A 19,013-nucleotide genomic window follows, 5' to 3' on the forward strand; every position below is an offset into this window, starting at 1 on the left:
ATATATACATACACACATAATAAATGTATCTATAATGTGCATGCCAAGTGCAAGGTTTTTAGTAGACCTCCTGTGGCGCTGAAGCAGAGTTTTATACAAACGGTTGTTATACTGAGTACCATTACCAGGGACACTGACTTATTAGCATTGGCGTGGCACGAGGATCTGGAAGCACTGGAAAGGGGCCCCAAGGTCCAGCAGTACCGAGATAAAGTCTCAAGGTTGAGCAGTGTGTTGCTGAGGGCTCACAGGGTCAAGGAGCACTGGGGAAGGTCAGAGTTCTAGAAACACTGGGGCAGGCTCAGAACACCGGGAACTGTATTTTGGAATATGGGGGAATTGCAGGGCTCCCAGCGGCTCAATGAGTTTATCCAGTGAATAGTAGTGGTATTCAGACCATGAAGACCCAGCTTCAATCCCTGACCTGTGCTTTAGTAATTGATCTCTGTTGGGGTGGTGGTGCGAGTGCTACATTTGGTCTCAGTGCCTGTAGGTAGATTGGGATATCAGGGTATGTGGAGGGAGTTCTCTGGGTCTTGGGTGCAGTTTCAAGATCAGACAATATCAGGGGGGTGGGGATTAAGGTCTAACAGAGGGTTCCCAGGAGAATGGATCCAAACTGCCGTAAGCTGACAACCCATGTTCCCACTTAACAGCCTCCTCCCTGGTCCATCCACAGCCACCTTTATACCCTCAAATATCTCACCATCACTTTCCTCATTGTCAGTCATTTCTGCCTTAAAGCATTGAAGCGTAAATTTTCTGCTTCTGAAAAGTTAATGGATGAAAAATCATGGGCTGAGAGCACTCCCAGCATGTAGTAGGAGCACAGAAAAAAGAAAATTTAGTGCACTACAAGTATGCCAACTTAAATTGTCTTTCATAAACATAAATTTCCATAAACATGAGATGTGGCCTGCTCAAGCAGGCTTCTTGAAGGGTGAATGTGAGTTTTGCATGATTTGTTTCTTGCATTTTTATGCACCTTTACAAAGTTCACAGCTCTACAGTAAACACTTAGGTTAAGTGTCATTGGTCACTCCCATACGTAAATCTCATGCCGTTATGATCTGGAGAGCACCCTTGCATGACCCCAGGGATTGTAATAGACCTCTTGTAGCACGTATAGAATACGATGATCTTGCATGTGTGTTCTCCTATCTTTTTGGACTTTTAACTGAAAAGTCCTTTAGTAAGATGAGTCTAACTGTAAGCCAACAAACTGGTTTATTTTACATGAAATACACAAATACAGTTTTCCAGTGAGATGAATCTATTTCCCATCACCCTTCGTACCATAAAAAAACTCAATTCTGATCGATCTGCTGAGCGAAAGTTAATACCTTCAATGAAAGAAAGCACAACACCCTTGGTGTGCAAGCTCATGGCACATGTCTCATCTATTCAGCCAAGCTCCCCTGCTAAATATTGGGAAGACCGAAGCCATTGTCTTCAGTCCACGCCACAAACTCCATTCCTCTCCCTGGCCGCTGTCTGAGGCTGAACCAGACCCTTCGCAACCTTGGTGTCCTTTTTGACTCAGATTCCGACCACATAACCACTCCATCAACCAAGACCGCCTACTTCCACCTCTATAACATCGCCCGTCTCCGCCCCTGCCTCAGCTCATCTGCTGCTGAAACCCTCATCCGTGCCTTTGTTACCTCTGGGCTCAGCTATTTCAAGATTTTCCAGGCCGGCCTCCCATCTTCTGCCCTCCATAAACTTGAACTGATCCAAAACTCTGCTGCCCGTATCCTAACTTGCACCAAGTCCTGTTCACTCATCACCTCTGTATTCGCTTACCTACACTGCCTCCCAGTCTGGCAATGCCTCAGTTTTAAAATTCTCATCCTTGTTTTCAAATCCCTCTATGGCCTCGCTCCTGCCTATCTCTGTAACCTCCTCCAACCCTACAACCCTCAGATCTCTGCACTCCTCCAATTCTTGCATCTTGCGCATCCTGATTTTAATTGCTCCACTATTGGCGGCCATGCCTTCAGCTGCCTAGGCCCTGAGCTCTGGAATTCCCTTCCTAAACCTCTCTGTTTCGCTACCTCTCGCTCCTCCTTTAAGACGCTCCTTACAACCAACCTCTTTGACCAAGCTTTTGGTCACCTGTCCTAATAGCTCCTTATGTGGCTTGCTGTCAAAAAAAAAATTCTACTATCCGGGTGAAAAACACTGACATTTACTCAAAGCTGAGACAATGGAAAGTCATCGGGTATAATCCATATAAGATGTGCAAATGCAAACAAATTGATGTCTATAATGACTGGCCTGTTTGGTATTTTACCCCAAGAACCATCTTAATCAACATTCTAAATGGCTTGAGTAACTCTGCAAGTTAACCCTTCGTAGCTAAATCTGGCCTTATATCAATAAGAAAAAACTAAAACAAAGTTCGATCCAGGCAAAAAAGTAAAAATCCCAAAATGTTATAATACCCTTTGTTACATTTTGCTCATGCATTAGTTGGTATTGCTGGGTAGTCCTTTATGTTTGTCTCCTGACAATACATTGCTTCATTATTCTTGGCTACTGTTGGCATTGATGTCACATCATGCAAACAGATGAGGATCGGTAGTCCTCTGAATATGCTGTATAATTGAGATGAGGCATAGGAGATCACGAGAGGCCAATACGTGCAGATCCAATCCCAAAGTGTTTTGGTCACGCTATCATTACTCCCGGACGTGCGTTTATAGACCCCTCCACACGTACCTGAGCATGTTACATGAGAGATGTCTTTGCTCCTTCCATTTCACAAGACAGGCAGCCAAAAAGTAGCATCATTTGCTGCCCAATAATCTGCACATATCTGAACCAGGAATAGCTGTACCCGTAAAAGGTTACCACACCATCAAGCTTTCATTCTACTCAATGCTTATATTACATAGTCTGCAGTGAATACATAAATGGCAGAGAAATTAAACCAATACTTTGTCTCTGTCTTTACGGAAGACGACACAGAAAACCTCCTAAAAATACTAGAGAACCAAAGGTCTGGTAAGGAGGAGGAACTGAAGGAAATTAGTATCAGTAAAAAAAATAGTATGAGATAAATTAATGGGACTAAAGTCAATAAATCCCAATGACCTGACGATCTACATCGCAGGGTTTTGAAAGAGGTGGCTAGAGATAGTGGATGCATTGATTATCATCTTCCAAAATTCTATAGATTCTGGAACGGTTCCTGCAGATTGGAGGGTAGCAAATGTAACCCCACTATTTAAGAAAGGAGTGAGAGAGAGAAAACAGGGAACTACAGACCTGTTAGCCTGACATCGGTAGTGGGGAAAATGCTAGAATCTATTATAAAGGATGTGATAACAGGATACTTAGAAAATAATAATAGGATTTGGCAGAGTCAGCATGGATTTATGAAAGGGAAATCATGTTTGACAAACCTATTGGAGTTCTTTGAGGATGTAACTAGTAGAATAGATAAGGGGGAAATCAGTGGATGTGGTGTATTTGGATTTTCAGGCGGCTTTCGATAAGGTCCCACACAGGAAGTTAGTGAACAAAGTTAGAGCACATGGAATTGGGGATAATATACTGGCATGGATTGAGAATTGGTTAACACACAGAAAACAGAGAGTAGGAATAAATGGGTCTTTTTCAGGTTGGCAGACTGTGACTAGTGGGGTACCGCAAGGATCAGTGCTTGGGCCCCAGCTATTCACAATCTACATCAATGATTTGGATGAGGGGACCAAATATAATATTTCCAAGTTTGCTGATGACACAAAACTGGGTGGGAACGTGAGTTGTGAGGAGGATGCAAAGTGGCTTCAAGGGGATATAGACAGGCTACGTGAGTGGGCAAAAACATGGCAGATGGAATATAATGTGGAAAAATGTGAAGTTATCCACTTTGGTAGGAAAAACAGAAATGCAGAGTATTTTTAAATGGTAAGAGATTGGGAAATGTTGATGTTCAAAGGGACCTGGGTGTCCTTGTACATGAGTCACTGAAAGCTAACATGCAGGTGCAGCAAGCAATTAGGAAGGCAAATGGTATGTTGGCCTTTATTACAAGAGGATTTGAGTACAGGAGTAAAGATGTCTCAATGCAATTATATAGGACCTTGGTGAGCACCTGGAGTATTGTGTACAATTTTGGTCTCCTTACCTAAGAAACGAAACACTTGCCATAGAGGGAGTGCAACGAAGGTTCACCAGACTGATTCCTGGGATGGCGGGATTGTGGTATGAGGAGAGATTGAGTAGACTGGGCCTGTATTCTCTAGAGTTTAGAAGAATGAGAGGTGATCTCATTGAACTATACAAAATTCTTACAAGGTTCGTCAGGGTAGATGCAAGGAGGATGTTTCCCCCTGGCTAGGGAATCTAGAACCAGGAGTCACAATCTCCAAACAAGGGGTAGGCCATTTAGGACTGAGATGAGGAGAAATTTCTTCACTCAGAGGGTGGTGACTCTTTGGAATTCTCTACCCCAGATGGCTGTGGAGGCTCAATAATTGAGTACATTCGAGAGATTGATAGATTTCTAGATATTAAAGGCATCAAGGGATATGGGGATGGTGCAGGAAAATAACGTTGAGGTAGAAGATCAGCTATGATCTTGGCGAATGGAGGAGCTGGCTTGAGGGGCCGGATGGCCTACTCCTATTTCTTATGTTCTTATATTCTTATGCACAAGCAAGTGACAACCACTTATTTGCAAGGGGCAACAGAGTCATGTCTTCTCCTGTGGAAAGGAGGCATCAAGTGGACAGATGCACATGTTTAGAAAGGGTTTACTGTTCAGTTTGTATCTGACCACAGGAATATCAGCATGCATGTCCAAGAGGCAGCCACGATGATTTTGTTGTGTGGCACACGAAGCTGCCCACATTATACAAAGTAACACTTGGTGGATGGCTCTTTGGAGAACTGATCTATGGCTGATGATCCCACCGTGGAACTCCCTCATGGTAGAGGAGCATCTCAGCCTAAATGCCTCAGTCATCATGCAGCTTAGTCACAATTAAAGATTGTATACAAAAGGACAGTGGTTGTGCCCAATGCTTCAAATGGTACAGGAGCTCCCAACTTAGTTGATGCGCCCCACAAAAAATACAAACATGAAGAACCGACTTACCTTTGGTCTGCTCCTGATACCAGTAAATTTCTTTTTTTGCACCAAGTATGAGGACGTAGGTGACTATTGCATCAATCAGCGATTTCCCTCCATGCAGTTGACACCTATGCTTCAGCCTGAAATACAGCCAACCTCCTTCATTGCATCTCCTACAAAAGGACTTCCAGGTCTTCAGCAAAGGGATTAGTCTCTCTATTATGCCATCGCAAACAATTGGTCCATTTTTGTGCAAACATCATAACTCTCCACTTTTAGAGCTGCTACTTAACTGGATTTTGTACTTTCCAACTAAAAGATGCTATGGGCCAAGTTCACTGGGCAAGCTTTTCCTATGCAAGTAACCTATTCAAGATACCAGAGGGCAGCCAGCGCACATGGAACCGTGTCCATCATGTCAGAAAATTGGAAGGATTGGGGCATTGAGGAAGAAACAATATCTTAAATCTGTTATTGTACTTGCAATACACATGCAAACAAAGGGACTTCCACTAAATGACAAAAAAATCTTTAAATGAAGAACAAATTGCTTACTAATTTGACTAATAGCACAGTGTATGTAATACAGCAGACACTGACAAAGCATAAAACCACCATTGGGTTAGATCTACTCTCTCTCTAATTTGGGGTGAAATCTACTTAAATAGGTTAATGTAGCTTTCAAAGAAGCATCAAATATTAAAAGATTAAAAAAATTAATTTAAAAATAGCTGAGCCTGCCTGTGCCTCACTGGCACAGCACATTACTACACTGATGTGATATACCACAGAGTAACAACATATGCGTGCTTTCACAAGGCGAGTTCCCCATCTCACATAAGCCCTCGGGAGAGCCTCTTTCTCAGAGAAAGGCTCAAAGAAAAGTTTAATAAAAGAGATTACAAAAAAATGATGGGCAATTACAATGCTGTTGTGCATTTTCTGGAGACTGGTTTTAGAACAGCATTCGGAGGGGGCTGGAAATGAATAGCACGTGGTTGTATTAAAAAGGCTATAAAAAACAAAAATGAAAATGCATTTTTTTTTTAAATTGCTCCTCCATTACCAGATTAATCATTTCCATTCCTCCTTTCCCCACACCTCACCCCTGTCAGCTTTTTATACACAAAAACTGTTCTAGTTCCAAGGCACTTTCAAACAGTAGTAAAGCTAAACCAGAGTTGTCCAATATGTTAGCTGCTCGCCACGTGACTAATTGGGAATCCAGATGTGGCTAATTGCATTTCTGATTAGTAAATAAAGAGTAATAGACACTGTCGTTGGGCATGTGATCTCAATTCTTATTCACATGTATGCATATGAACTTCAACGTTTTGTGTTTTTGTTGGTAAATGATAAGACGAAAAGCAGAGTGCGAGTGCTTTTTGATCGTTGTGACTTCTTTACTTCCTTGGTTAATGAATGGTGCTGGATGTTTACTAAGTAAATATACATGTGAAGTACATTTACTTGTATTGTATGTGTACGTATGAGTGCATGTGGCTAAACAGTGTCATCATAGCAATACCTGTAGCTAGTCAGCAATTTCTATTGGACAGCATTGAGCTGGTGTATTGGGTATGACTAGTGAGCATTTTCTCAACATAAACATAGGATTCAACACTAATCATGTCTCTCAGCACATTCCCAGTTCTGAATGGCAAAGCTATCTTTCCTTTCAAACATAGCTTATGCATTTCAAAACTTGTATTTCTACTGGATTATTAAATTCTATCAATAACCAGGTGTGTACTGACATTTTAAACAAATTAACAGCGAGCTTTAGATTTACCAACGCAAACATCAAACCCATTTGTTTCTCCATGTAGTGGAGGCAAAACACCTGCACAATGGATGAAATCACTAAAAACTTTTAGCAGGACAACAACAGTACCTACAGTTCAGATTTTATATTTTAAAATGGAACCAGCACGGCAAAGAAACATAAAAGATAATCAAACAGTACGAATTTGGGAAATCCATTTTGTCTGGAAAAATGCGCTTTGAAACAAAGTTCAATTAAAAGGGAGACAAATGCTGTTATAAAAAACAAAGCAAGTTTTTTAAACAGATTTGCACACTAGTTTTGAAATACTGAAACGCATACTGAAATGCTATAATACTATACATTAATAATGCCGCATATTAAGATTAAATGTTTTGGTTGAACCACATAATAAAACTAACAGAAGTAACAAATTAATCTTGAAGTATTAATATTCTACGCTGCTAAAATAAAGAATCACTGTTCCATCTCTCCCAGGAGTGTACACGTGAGGGTGTAAAAACCTGGTTCAGTTTTTATGAAAACAGTTTGACATTCCAGTCTCCCGCATTATTTGAATTTCATAACTAAAAGGTGTGTTTCCCTACTGTCCATTTACCGTTCTTAGACTACATGTGCTTCTTGTGCATCAGGATCATTTTTTGTATACATCAAATGCTCATTAGTACACAAAAAGTTGCTTTTCAGCAAATTATACACAAGTTTTCACAATATATTCTCATGAGCAGGATGCCCTGGTAAGTTCGTCAGGGCCACGAGTGGGATGTATGTAGGTAGTATTTCACAGCTCTTCATGTATCCTGTTCATTCCATATGTTAAGTAAGTAAAATGATAAAAATTAGATGTAAATTTTTAATTCATTACAATATCCTTCACATGCTGTAGGGGGTCGCTGGCAATTTGATCTTAGCCCACGTGAAAGCAGTTCTATTAAAAGACTACCTAGGAGCGGTTATTTTCTGACTTTGTGCTGCTGGCAGTGAGCCCTGTGGTCAGAAAATCAGGATCAGGACATGCCCGACTTTCTGATTTGCACTCCCCAACAGTGCAAAGTCAGAATATTACCTTGTGAAGTAGGTTTTAAAATGGGAGCTACATTCATACAAGAATTCTAGAATGATTCCAATGATGTTACTATGAATTTTAATTGAATTTTGATCTCAATTGTGATGTGATCTCTATGAAATGCAAAATATATTTAATGCAAGTAATGTAATTATACACAGTATAATTAGCCTGCTGGATGGTTGTTAGCCAGTGCTGAAAAGGATCCAACCTATTCAAATTAGATAGCTCATCAATATAAAAATAAAAAGGTTAGCGCAGCACTGACATTTTGTCGTTACAGGCTTGCCCCCAGCACATTTACAATTCATGCTAAAGCACATAGGACAAAAACAAGATTACTACACCAACAACTTCTCTAGCCAACATTTTATCCCTCTGAATCCAACACTGGACATAGGTGGATATAGAAGTCTGAATGGAATCCTGGATTTAACAGTTCTTCATATGTGCAGCTGCCAGAAATGCCCTTAACCGTAAAAGCAAGAAAGGCATACCATAGTATATTATATACAGAGGAAGTCTCCTCTCTACACTGTTAGTGACCATAATGCTGCATCTTCTAAGCCTAAATATTTTGATCATGTGTGGATCTGTTCTTGACACCAAGAGCAGGCCTATTGTAATTACCTCGAATAATTTTCCTCAAATTCCATTAAGTAGAAACAATTGCCATTTTACATTATTTATTGGTGAAATACAGTTATGTTGATTTTTTAATCATAATTATTCCTAATTTTCACCTTAGAATGTAAAAAGACATACTTTTCTACTTTTTATTTTCATTTTTACATTATTCTCATTAAAGGAATGTCCTCCTGCAGTCTGACCCTGTTCAAGTAGCACATGCAATAGTCCGAGACAACAGCTCATTATCACATTTATCACACAACAGCTCACTGTCAAATCCATCGCTCCAAGTGTCAGGAAAGGGACGGGAAGCACTAGATATATTTTCTGGTGGAATGAGGTTACATTATACACAATTTTTAAAAAAGGATGAATTAACCATACTGCACACTACAGTACATCTCATTCCAGCTAACAGAAGCAAAAGTAGAAAGTTAAATTTAAAAATTTACCTTATCGCTGTCTTCATTGAAAGGAGGGTCATGCGGACTTGGGTGATACTGAAAGGAAGGAGCCATGCCACCTATAAAATCAGAAAATATAAAACGTGTCAAACAGCAGCCAAATTTAACTCATTCATTCCAATTTCTCAGAAAGAGAACCATACCAATCTACATATTGTAATTTTAACCCTTTTGTAACTATAAAGGCAAAATTAAGACATTAGAATCCTTAATTTAAATCTGACCTAGGGCCTTTCTTAGGCCTTCCACCTGTCTTCAGGTTAATCAACTTTACAATTATCTAATTTCATAAAAGAAATATTGAAAAAAGCCAAAGAAAATGAAAATGTACAGCCATAACAAAGAAAAAGATAAGGAAAATAGGAGTAATTTGAAGCAGAATCAGGGATGCAGACCAAAAAGGAGATAGATCCTCTGAAGAAACAGACAGAATTACAAATACAAATGAAAGAAACAAGGAGTAATAAATGGAAGCAACTGTATATAAAAATACATTATTTACCACAAAGGCAACTCCCAAAAACTATGGCATATTTTATTTACTCATTTATACAATAGATAAAATTTAAGACCATCTTTAATATATCATTTTTTGTAGGCTTTCTTTATAAAAACTACTTTGAAAGGCAGCATAAAGTATTCCATCTACTAATTTTATGCACTTTTTCAAGTCTAAAGCATTTACCCCATTTATATTTTTGAGCCAGCTGTTTGACTAGCTGTGTTGCTTTCTAGCAAGCTCTTTAGCTGCCACTCACAGCTAAGCAGTAAAAATAACAGTTATGTTTTCTTGATGGACATTACAAGACAGCTTTATGTGACTTTTTCCAGTTACATCTTAGCGGCGAGTTTCTCAAAAGAGAAATAAAGAATTCTGGAGTAGTGCGGGGGGGGGGGGGGGGGGGGGGTTGTAGAGCTGGAGGAGTTTACAGAGATAGGGAGGGACGAGGCCGTGAACGAAATTAAACATTGTTCAGCGTTCTATTTTATTAATTGTTACTTGGCAGTAGTTGGACATGTTGATTGTCCAGTCCAATAAAACTCCTAGGGTCTCTTTCAGCTTCATCCTTAGCCATTTCAATACCTTTCTTAATCTAAAATTCTGTTACAGCATCCACATACTGACATTATAAGTGTGCATGACAAATAGACATGTTACAGGTTTGAATTCAAGAAGTCTGCAAAGGAACAACCAGGTCTAAACTGGAAACCTTTCAAAAGTAGTGTGACTTTTTGTAGCTGCCAGTTCAGCCTTAATACTTTCAGCAGTTATCTGCTATTTTACCAGTCTACACACATCCCAAACGGATCATCTTTACATAGTATAGGCTAGAGACCTTCCAGTATTTAGTCATATGCTTTAAATAAAGTAGCACTGCTATTATACTTAGGAAGCCCTTATCTATTTACTGTAACAAGTATACTTAAGAAGCCCATAATAATTTGCTTGAAACATCAGAATTCAGAGTCATAATTAACTAGAATATTCTGCAACTGAATAACTAGTTTTTAAAGAACAACTTATTTCCTTCAACTGAAGTAAGCAGCAACTCAAACACACAATCTTATATTTCTGCAATCTTTGCACAAGATCTGAGAACTAAACTTCGACAGATTTACTTTTAAACATAAACAGAGAACGACAATGTAATAGCAAATCAATATAATCTGTTCAAGAGGGTCCACATGATTTCTTCCTGCAATGCACATTTGATTTTGGAAGGCATTGAGAGTGGATGAATGCTGGGACCTTTCCCCAAAACTCAGTAGCTCATTTCAATATTTTGCACAAGGGGTCACTATGAGCAGAAGGCAAGGGCAAGTAAGTGATTTTTTTACACTAAAGCGCCAATACTGGATGGTTTTCTTCTACCAAAATATCCCTTCCACCCACTAATTTAAAAAAACTACGTGCTTTTTATTTTTGGTGAAAGGCAAAAGGGAGAGATTTATGGGAGGAAATTTTGTCCAATTCAGAAATCACCACTGAAGGGGCATTCGGCTTGAAGCTTTTTAAAAATCAGATCAGCCATGCTATCATTAAATGGCGAAGCAGGCTCGAGGGGCTGAATGGCCTACTCCTGCTCCAATCTCTTATGGCCAGGTCCGGTAAGGAGAGGTTTTTCTCTGAACAATTAATACTTGTATGGAATAAGCAAAGTTTAATTCTTGGTACTAAAGTTAGGCACACTTGGAAGCCAGCTCAGGGAATCCTTGTGGAGTGCGATCTGTAGGACATGATGAATCTTCAGGAGTAGCAAGATTGCACTTAATATGGAAAATTGAGTCTCCGGAGCAGAGGATCTCGTGCTCAGGGAGCATTCGGACACACTCTGCAGCATTAGAGAGGATGAGGGGTTTGTAGATAGTACTCTGCACAATGTGGTAACCCAAGAGGCAGGGCTAGATCAGTCAGGACACACAGATAGTGCAGAGAGAGAAGTAGGTGACCATCTGCAGAGGCAACAGAGAGACACTGTACTCACATGCAGGGAATTTAGTTGCTAGAGCTGTCCAACAGACATTTAGTGTTGGACAAGTACGAGGTGGACAAAGGCTCAGAGGAGAATGGTCCCGAGCAACATTGTACCACCGTAGAGCAAGGGACCACCAGGTTAAGGGGGAAATAAGGAGATGACAAGAACACGAGAATTATACCAGTAGGACATTCTATAGGCAGACTTTTTTGCAGTCAAGACCAGAATTCTTGATGCCAGGGTGAAGGACATCAAGATTGAAAAAGAAGTTCTCAAGGATGGTTATAATTGCTTTCCGTGCCATGTGCTGGACAAGTTAATGAGAGGAAGATCAGGAAGGTCAACATGTTGCTGCAGGGAGGATTTACATTATTGGAGCACTGGAGAAAATTCTAGAACAAGAGAAGGCTGTACCTAAGGGACAACCTTCATTTGAATTGAAATGGCATCAATGTCCTTGCAGAGAGAGTAAACAGACCTGTGGGGTAGGATTTAAACTAATATGGCCTGGGGAGGTGGGGGTGGGCGCACGGGGGAAGGGAAGTCTAGGTTTGAGACTGGAGAGGGTGATCAAGGTTAATAAAGTTGTTGGAATAGAAGCAGAAGACTTAGCTGAAATAAAATAGAAAATCTCAATTTGCTGCCAACTAAAGGAGGAAGTTTGACAGTGAGGAAGACAGGCAGGTTAGCGGAATCTGCAAACAGGTGGAAAATTAAAATAAATGTGAGGTATTACATTTTAGGACGGTAGTATACACTCAATGGAAAGACACTGCCTGGTGTAGATGAACGGAGACCTGAAGTTCAAATACATGATTCTTTGAACGTACGAGTGCAGATGGATAAAGCCATAAAAAGGACATCAGCATTTTGGATTTTATAAATAGAGGCATGGAGTACGAGAGTAAAGAAGTAATGATAAATAATTTGTACAAACATTGATTAGGCCACAGTTGAAGTCCTGGGTGCAGTTTTGGTCACTCTTTTGATGAAAGGACATCAAATCCATAGAGAGGGTACAGTGTAGATTAGGAACATAGGAACAGGAGTAGGCCATTCAGCCCCTTGTGCCTGTTCTGCCATTTGATAAGATCATGGCTGATCTGTGATCTAACTCCATATACCTGCCTTTGGCCCATATCCCTTAATACCTTTGGTTGCCAAAAAGCTATCGATCTCAGATTTAAATTTAGCAATTGAGCTAGTATCAATTGCCATTTGCGGAAGAGAGTTCCAAACTTCTACCACACTTTGTGTGTAGAAATGTTTTCTAATCTCACTCCTGAAAGGTCTCACTCTAATTTTTAGACTGTGCCCCCTACTCCTAGAATCCCCAAACAGCGGAGATAGCTTCTCTCTATCCACCCTATCTGTTCCCCTTAATATCTTATAAACTTCAATCAGATCACCCCTTAACCATCGAAACTCTAGAGAATACAACCCCAATTTGTGTAATCTCTCCTCGTAACTTAACCCTTGAAGTCCGGGTATCATTCTAGTAAACCTACGCTGCACTCCAATATGTCCTTCCGAAGGTGCGGTGCCCAGAACTGCTCACAGAACTCCAGGTGCGGTCTAACCAGGGTTTTGTATAGCTGCAGCATAACTTCTGCCCCCTTGTACTCTAGTCCTCTAGATATAAAGGCCAGCATTCCATTAGCCTTATTGATTATTTTCTGCACCTGTTCATGACACTTCAATGATCTATGTACCTGAACCCCTTTGGACATTCACTGTTTTTAACTTTTTACCATTTAGAAAGTACCCTGTTCTATCCTTTTTTGATCCAAAGTGGATGACCTCACATGTGTCTACATTGAATTCCATTTGCCACAGTTTTGCCCATTCACCTAATCTATCAATATCCCTTTGTAATTTTATGTTTTCATCTACACTGCTTACAATGCCACCAATCTTTGTGTCATCAGCAAATTTAGATATGAGACTTTCTATGCCTTCATCTAAGTCGTTAATAAATATTGTGAATAATTGAGGCCCCAAGACAGATTCCTGCGGGACTCCACTAGTCACATCCTGCCAATGTGAGTACCTACCCATTATCCCTATCTCTGTCGCCTTTCGCTCAGCCAACTTCCTAACCAAGTCCATACTTTTCCCTCGATTCCATGGGCTTCTATATTAGCTAACAGTCTCTTATGTGGGACCTTATCAAATGCCTTCCGGAAGTCCATATAAATAACATCCATTGACATTCCCCTGTCCACTATTTAGTCACCTCTTCAAAAAATTCAATCAGGTTTGTCAGGCACGACCTACCTTTCACAAACCCATGCTGGCTCTCTCTGATTAACTGAAAATTCGAGGTGTTCAGTCACTCTATCCTTAATTATAGACTCCAGCATTTTCCCCACAACAGATGTTAGGCTAACTGATCTATAATTCCCTGGTTTCCCTCTCTCTCCTTTCTTAAAAAGCGGAGTGACATGTGCAATTTTCCAATCCAGAGGGACAGTTCCTGAATCTAGAGAACTTCGAAAGATTATAGTTAGGGCATCTGCAATGTGCTCACCTACTTCCTTTAAAATCCTGGGATGGAAACAATCTGGTCCTGGGGATTTGTCACTCTTTAGTGCTATTATTTTCTTCATTACTATTGCTTTACTTATGTTAATTTTAATCGAGTCCCTGTCCCCGATTCAATATTGGTTTTCTTGGGAATTCCAGCATGCGATCCTCTTTTTCTACTGCAAATACTGACGCAAAGTAATTATTCAACATGTCCGCCATTTCCCCATTGTCAATGACAATATCCCCACTTCCAGTTTTTAAGGGGCTAACATTGCTCCTGACCACCCTCTTTTTCCTAATATAACTATAAAAGTTCTTCGTATAGTTTTTGATATCCATTGCAAGTTTCTTTTCATACTCTCTTTTTGTAGCTCTTACTATCTGTTTTGTGACCGTTTGTTGATCTTTGTATCTTTCCCATTCGCCAGGATCTGTGCCATTTTTTGCCTTTTTGTATACCCTTTCCTTATGTCTTATACTGTGTCCCTTACCTCTTTAGTTGTCCATAGCTGTTTTTTTTGGCAAGTAGAGTTCTTGCCCCTCAGGGGTATAAACCGATTCTGTATCACGTTAAATATTTCTTTAAACATTTCCCACTGATCATCAGTCGTTTTACCCATTAACAGATTTGCCCAGTTTACTGTGGACAGTCTCGGTCTCATCCCATTGAAGTCGGCCTTACCAAAGTCTGATTCACTTTTTTCCCTTTCAAACACTACATTGAACTCGATCATGTTATGATCACTATTGGATAAATGTTCACGTACAGTTAAGCCGTTAACTAAATCTGGTTCATTACTCATTACTGAATCTAGTATGGCTTGCCCCCTTGTTGCCACTAGGACATACTGCTGTCGAAAACTATCCCGGACACACAAGAAATTTACTACCTTTCACAGTTGCTAGTCTGCTTTTCCCAATCTATGTGAAGATTAAAGTCCCCCATTAAGACCACAATGCCTTTGTTACACGCTTGTCTAATCTCTGCATTTATACAATCTAGCACTTCAGAGCTACTGCCAAGGGTCCTATATACAACTCCCACTATAGTCTTTCCTATTTCTCAATTCAACCCATAAGGTCTCTGTTGGCTGCTTACCTCTCGTTATATCCTCCTTTATCATTGAAGTGATTTAATCTCTAATCATTAAGGCTACTCCTCCCCCTCTTCCATTTTCCCTGTCTCTCCTGTAGACCTTATAACCCAGTACATTTAGTTCCCAATCCTGACCATCCTGCAGCCATGTCTCCGTAACAGCTATCATGTCATACCCTCCAATTTGAATTTGAACCTGTAGTTCATTTAATTTATTCCTTATACTCCGTGCATTTGTATATAGAACTTTTAGTTGGGCCACAACCCTAGCCTGACCTTCAGCTTTGATGCTGGGTTAATCGCCTCACGCCTTCTAGTTTTCACTTTATCTGTAGTGTCTAAAGTACACTTTCTTTCTGCTGCGCTACGCTTTGCCCTTTCACTTGTTCTTGAACAACTGTTTGTATTGTAAATTTCCCCTGGGTTTTCCCATCTCTTGCTGCTCTCAACTTTACTCCCTGCTCAGGTTCCCATCCCCCTGCCAGGAGGATTCACCAGGACAATGCCAGAGGTGTGAAACTACAGTTATGAGGAGAGACGTGAGATACTGGGACTATTTCAACAGGAGCAGAGAAGGCTAAGAGAAGAATTTTTAAAAATTCGTTCATGGGTTCTGGCGTCGCTGGCAAGGCCAGCATTTATTGCCCATCCGTAATTGCCCTTGAGAAGGTGGTGGTGAGCTGCCTTCTTGAATCGCTGCAGTCTGTGTGGTGGAAGTTCTCCCACAGTGCTGTTAAGTAGGGAGTTCCAGGATTTTGACCCAGCAATGATGAAAGAACGGCGATATATTTCCAAGTCAGGTGGTGTGAGACTTGGAGGGGAATATGCAGGTGGTGTTGTTCCCATGTGCCTGCTGCCCTTGTCCTTCTCGGTGGTAGAGGTCACGGGTTTGGGAGGTGCTGTCGAAGAAACCTTGGTGAGTTGCTGCAGTGCATCCTGTAGATGGTACACACTGCAGCCACAGTGCGCCGGTGGTGAAGGGAGTGAATATTTAAGGTGGTGGATGGGGTGCCAATCAAGCGGGCTGCTTTGTCCTGGATGGTGTCGAGCTTCTTGAGCGTTGTTGGAGCTGCACTCATCCAGGCAAGTGGAGAGTATTCCATCACACTCCTGACTTGTGCCTTGTAGATAGTGGAAAGGCTTTGGGGAAGGCAGGAGGCGAGTCACTCGCCACAGAATATCCAGCCTCTGACCTGCTCTTGCAGCTATAGTATTTATGTGGCTGGTCCAGTTAAGTTTCTGGTCAATGGTGACCCCCCAGGATATTGATGGTGGGGGATTCGGCAATGGTAATGCCGTTGAATGTCGAGAGGAGGTGGTTAGACACTCTCGTTAGAGATGGTCATTGCCTGGCACTTGTCTGGTGCGAATGTTACTTGCCACTTATCAGCCCAAGCCTGGATGTTGTCCAGGTTTTGCTGCATGCGGGCACGGACTGCTTCATTATCTGAGGGATCGCGAATGGAACTGAACACTCTGCAATCATCAGCGAACATCCCCGTTTCTGACCTTATGATGGAGGGAAGGTCATTGATTAAGCGGCTGAAGATGGTTGGGCCTAGGATACTGCCCAGAGGAACTCCTGCAGCAATGTCCTGGGGCTGAGATGATTGGCCTCCAACAACCCCTACCATCATCCTTTGTGTTAGGTATGACTCCAGCCACTGGAGAGTTTCCCCCCCCCCCAGATTCCCATTGACGTCAATTTTACTAGGGCTCCTTGGTGCCACACTCTGTTAAATGCTACCTTCATGTCAAGGGCAGTCACTCTTGCCTCACCTCTGGAATTCAGCTCTTTTGTTCATGTTTGGACCACGGCTGTAATGAGGTCTGGAGCAGAGTGGTCCTGGCGGAACCCAAACCGAGCATCGTTGGAGTAGTTTATTGGTGAGTAAGTGCCGCTTGATAGCACTGTGGACGACACCTTTCATCATTTTGCTGATGATTGAGAGTAGACTGATGAGGCGGTAATTGGCCAGATTGGATTTGTCCTGCTTTTTGTAGACAGGACATACTTGGGCAATTTTCCACATTGTCAGGTAGATGCCAGTGTTGTAGCTGTACTGGATCAGTTTGGTTAGAGGCGCGGCTAGTTCTGGAGCACAAGTCTTCAGCACTACAGCCGGGATGTTGTCGGGGCCCATAGCCTTTGTTGTGTCCAATACACTCAGCCATTTCTTGATATCAAGTGGAGTGAATCGAATTGGCTGAAAACTGGCTTCTGTGATGGTGGGGATATCGGGAGGAGGCCAAGATGGATCATCCACTCGGCCCTTCTGGCTGAAGATGGTTGCAAACGCTTCAGCCTTATCTTTTGCACTCACGTGCTGGGCTCTGCCATCATTAAGGATGGGGATGTTCACAGAGCCTCCTCCTCCCCCCGTTAGTTGTTTAATTGTCCTCTAACAATCATAGCTTCACCAGGTTGGCACCTCATTTTTAGGTACGTCTGGTGCTGCTCCTGGCATGCTCTTCTACATTCTTCATTAAACCAGGGTTGATCCCCTGGCTTGTTGGTAACACTAGAGTGAGGAATATGCCAGGCTATGAGATTACAGATTGTGCTGGAATACAACTCTGCTGCTGCTGATGGCCCATAGCGCCTTATGGATGCCCAGTTTTGAGCTGCTCGATCTGTTCTGAATCTATCCCATTTAACATGGTGGTAGTGCCACACAACACGTTGGACGGTGTCCTCATTGTGAAGACGGGACTTCGTCTCCACAAGGACTGTGCAGGGGTCACTCCTACCAATACTGTCATGGACAGATGCATCTGCGACTGATAGATTGGTGAGGACGAGGTCAAGTAGGTTTTTCCCTCGTGTTGGTTCACTCACCACCTGCCACAGGCCCAGTCTGGCAGCTATGTCCTTCAGGACACGCCCAGCTCGGTCAGTAGTAGTGCTACCAAGTCACTCTTGGTGATGGACATTGAAGTCCCCCATCCAGAGTACATTCTGTGCCCTTGCTACCCTCAGTGCTTCCTCCAAGTGGTGCTCAATATGGAGGACTGATTCATCAGCTGAGGGAGGACAGTAGGTGGTAATCAGCAGGAGGTTTCCTTGCCCATGTTTGACCTGATGCCATGAGATTTCATGGAGTCCAGAGTCAATGTTGAGGACTTCCAGGGCCACCCCCTCCTGACTGTAATCCCTGTACCGCCACCTCTGGTCGGTCTGTCCTGCCAGTGGGACAGGACATACCCAGGGATCGTGATGGAAGAGTCTGGGACGTTGGCTGAAAGGTATGATTCCGAGAGTGTGGCTATGTCAGGCTGTTGCTTGACTAGTCTGTGGGACAGCTCTCCCAATTTTGGCACAAGTCCCCAGACGTTAGTGAGAACGACTTTGCAGTGTCCACTGGGCTTGGTTTGCCTTTGTTGTGTCCGGTGGCTAGTGGTCCTATGCTGGCTGGTCCATTAAAATTATGAGGAGTTTTGATAGTGAATGGGGAAAGACTATTTCCATTAATTTGGGGAGTCAGTGATGAGGTGTCATCAATTTAAAATTGTCATTAAGAGTGAGGAGAGGGGTTAGGAGTAATGTCTTCATGCAGATGGCTGTTGGAGCATGGATTGCTCTGCCACAGAGACTGGTTGGGACAGAGACCATTGCATCTTTTAAGGGAAAACTGGCTAAATATTTGAAGCAAAGATACAGGGCTATGGGGAGATAGCAGGGCAGTGGGATTCGTTTTGGACTGTCCTAACACAGACACAGTGAGCTCCTTCAGTGCTGTAAACTTCTGTAGTTCCTTAACGTCCCTCTGTGCAACCTTCAAATACTGTATCTCTAGGATCCTAGTCACTGCCAAAACTTTGTCAGAAACAACGTGCTGAACAATATTTGCTGTGAAAGGATTTTCAACGTGTAATCTG

The 19,013-nt window shown here is 41.9% G+C and overlaps 1 protein-coding gene across 2 annotated transcripts in view; it reads right to left on the reverse strand.

The window, feature by feature from the left end:
* LOC137321118 (E3 ubiquitin-protein ligase RNF38) overlaps nt 1-19,013 on the reverse strand; it is a 223,017-nt gene that overhangs the window by 162,102 nt on the left and 41,902 nt on the right. Inside the window, exon 2 of one of the 2 annotated variants that reach the window (XM_067983341.1) lies at nt 9,021-9,091. The exons of the other annotated variant lie outside the window; for it this stretch is intronic. Coding sequence (XP_067839442.1) covers nt 9,021-9,091 — 71 coding nt within the window. The remainder of the gene's footprint in view (nt 1-9,020; nt 9,092-19,013) is intronic. 2 annotated transcript variants of the gene reach the window in all.

The sequence above is a fragment of the Heptranchias perlo genome, chromosome 4, assembly GCF_035084215.1.
Source record: "Heptranchias perlo isolate sHepPer1 chromosome 4, sHepPer1.hap1, whole genome shotgun sequence".
Taxonomy (NCBI): Eukaryota; Metazoa; Chordata; class Chondrichthyes; order Hexanchiformes; family Hexanchidae; genus Heptranchias; species Heptranchias perlo.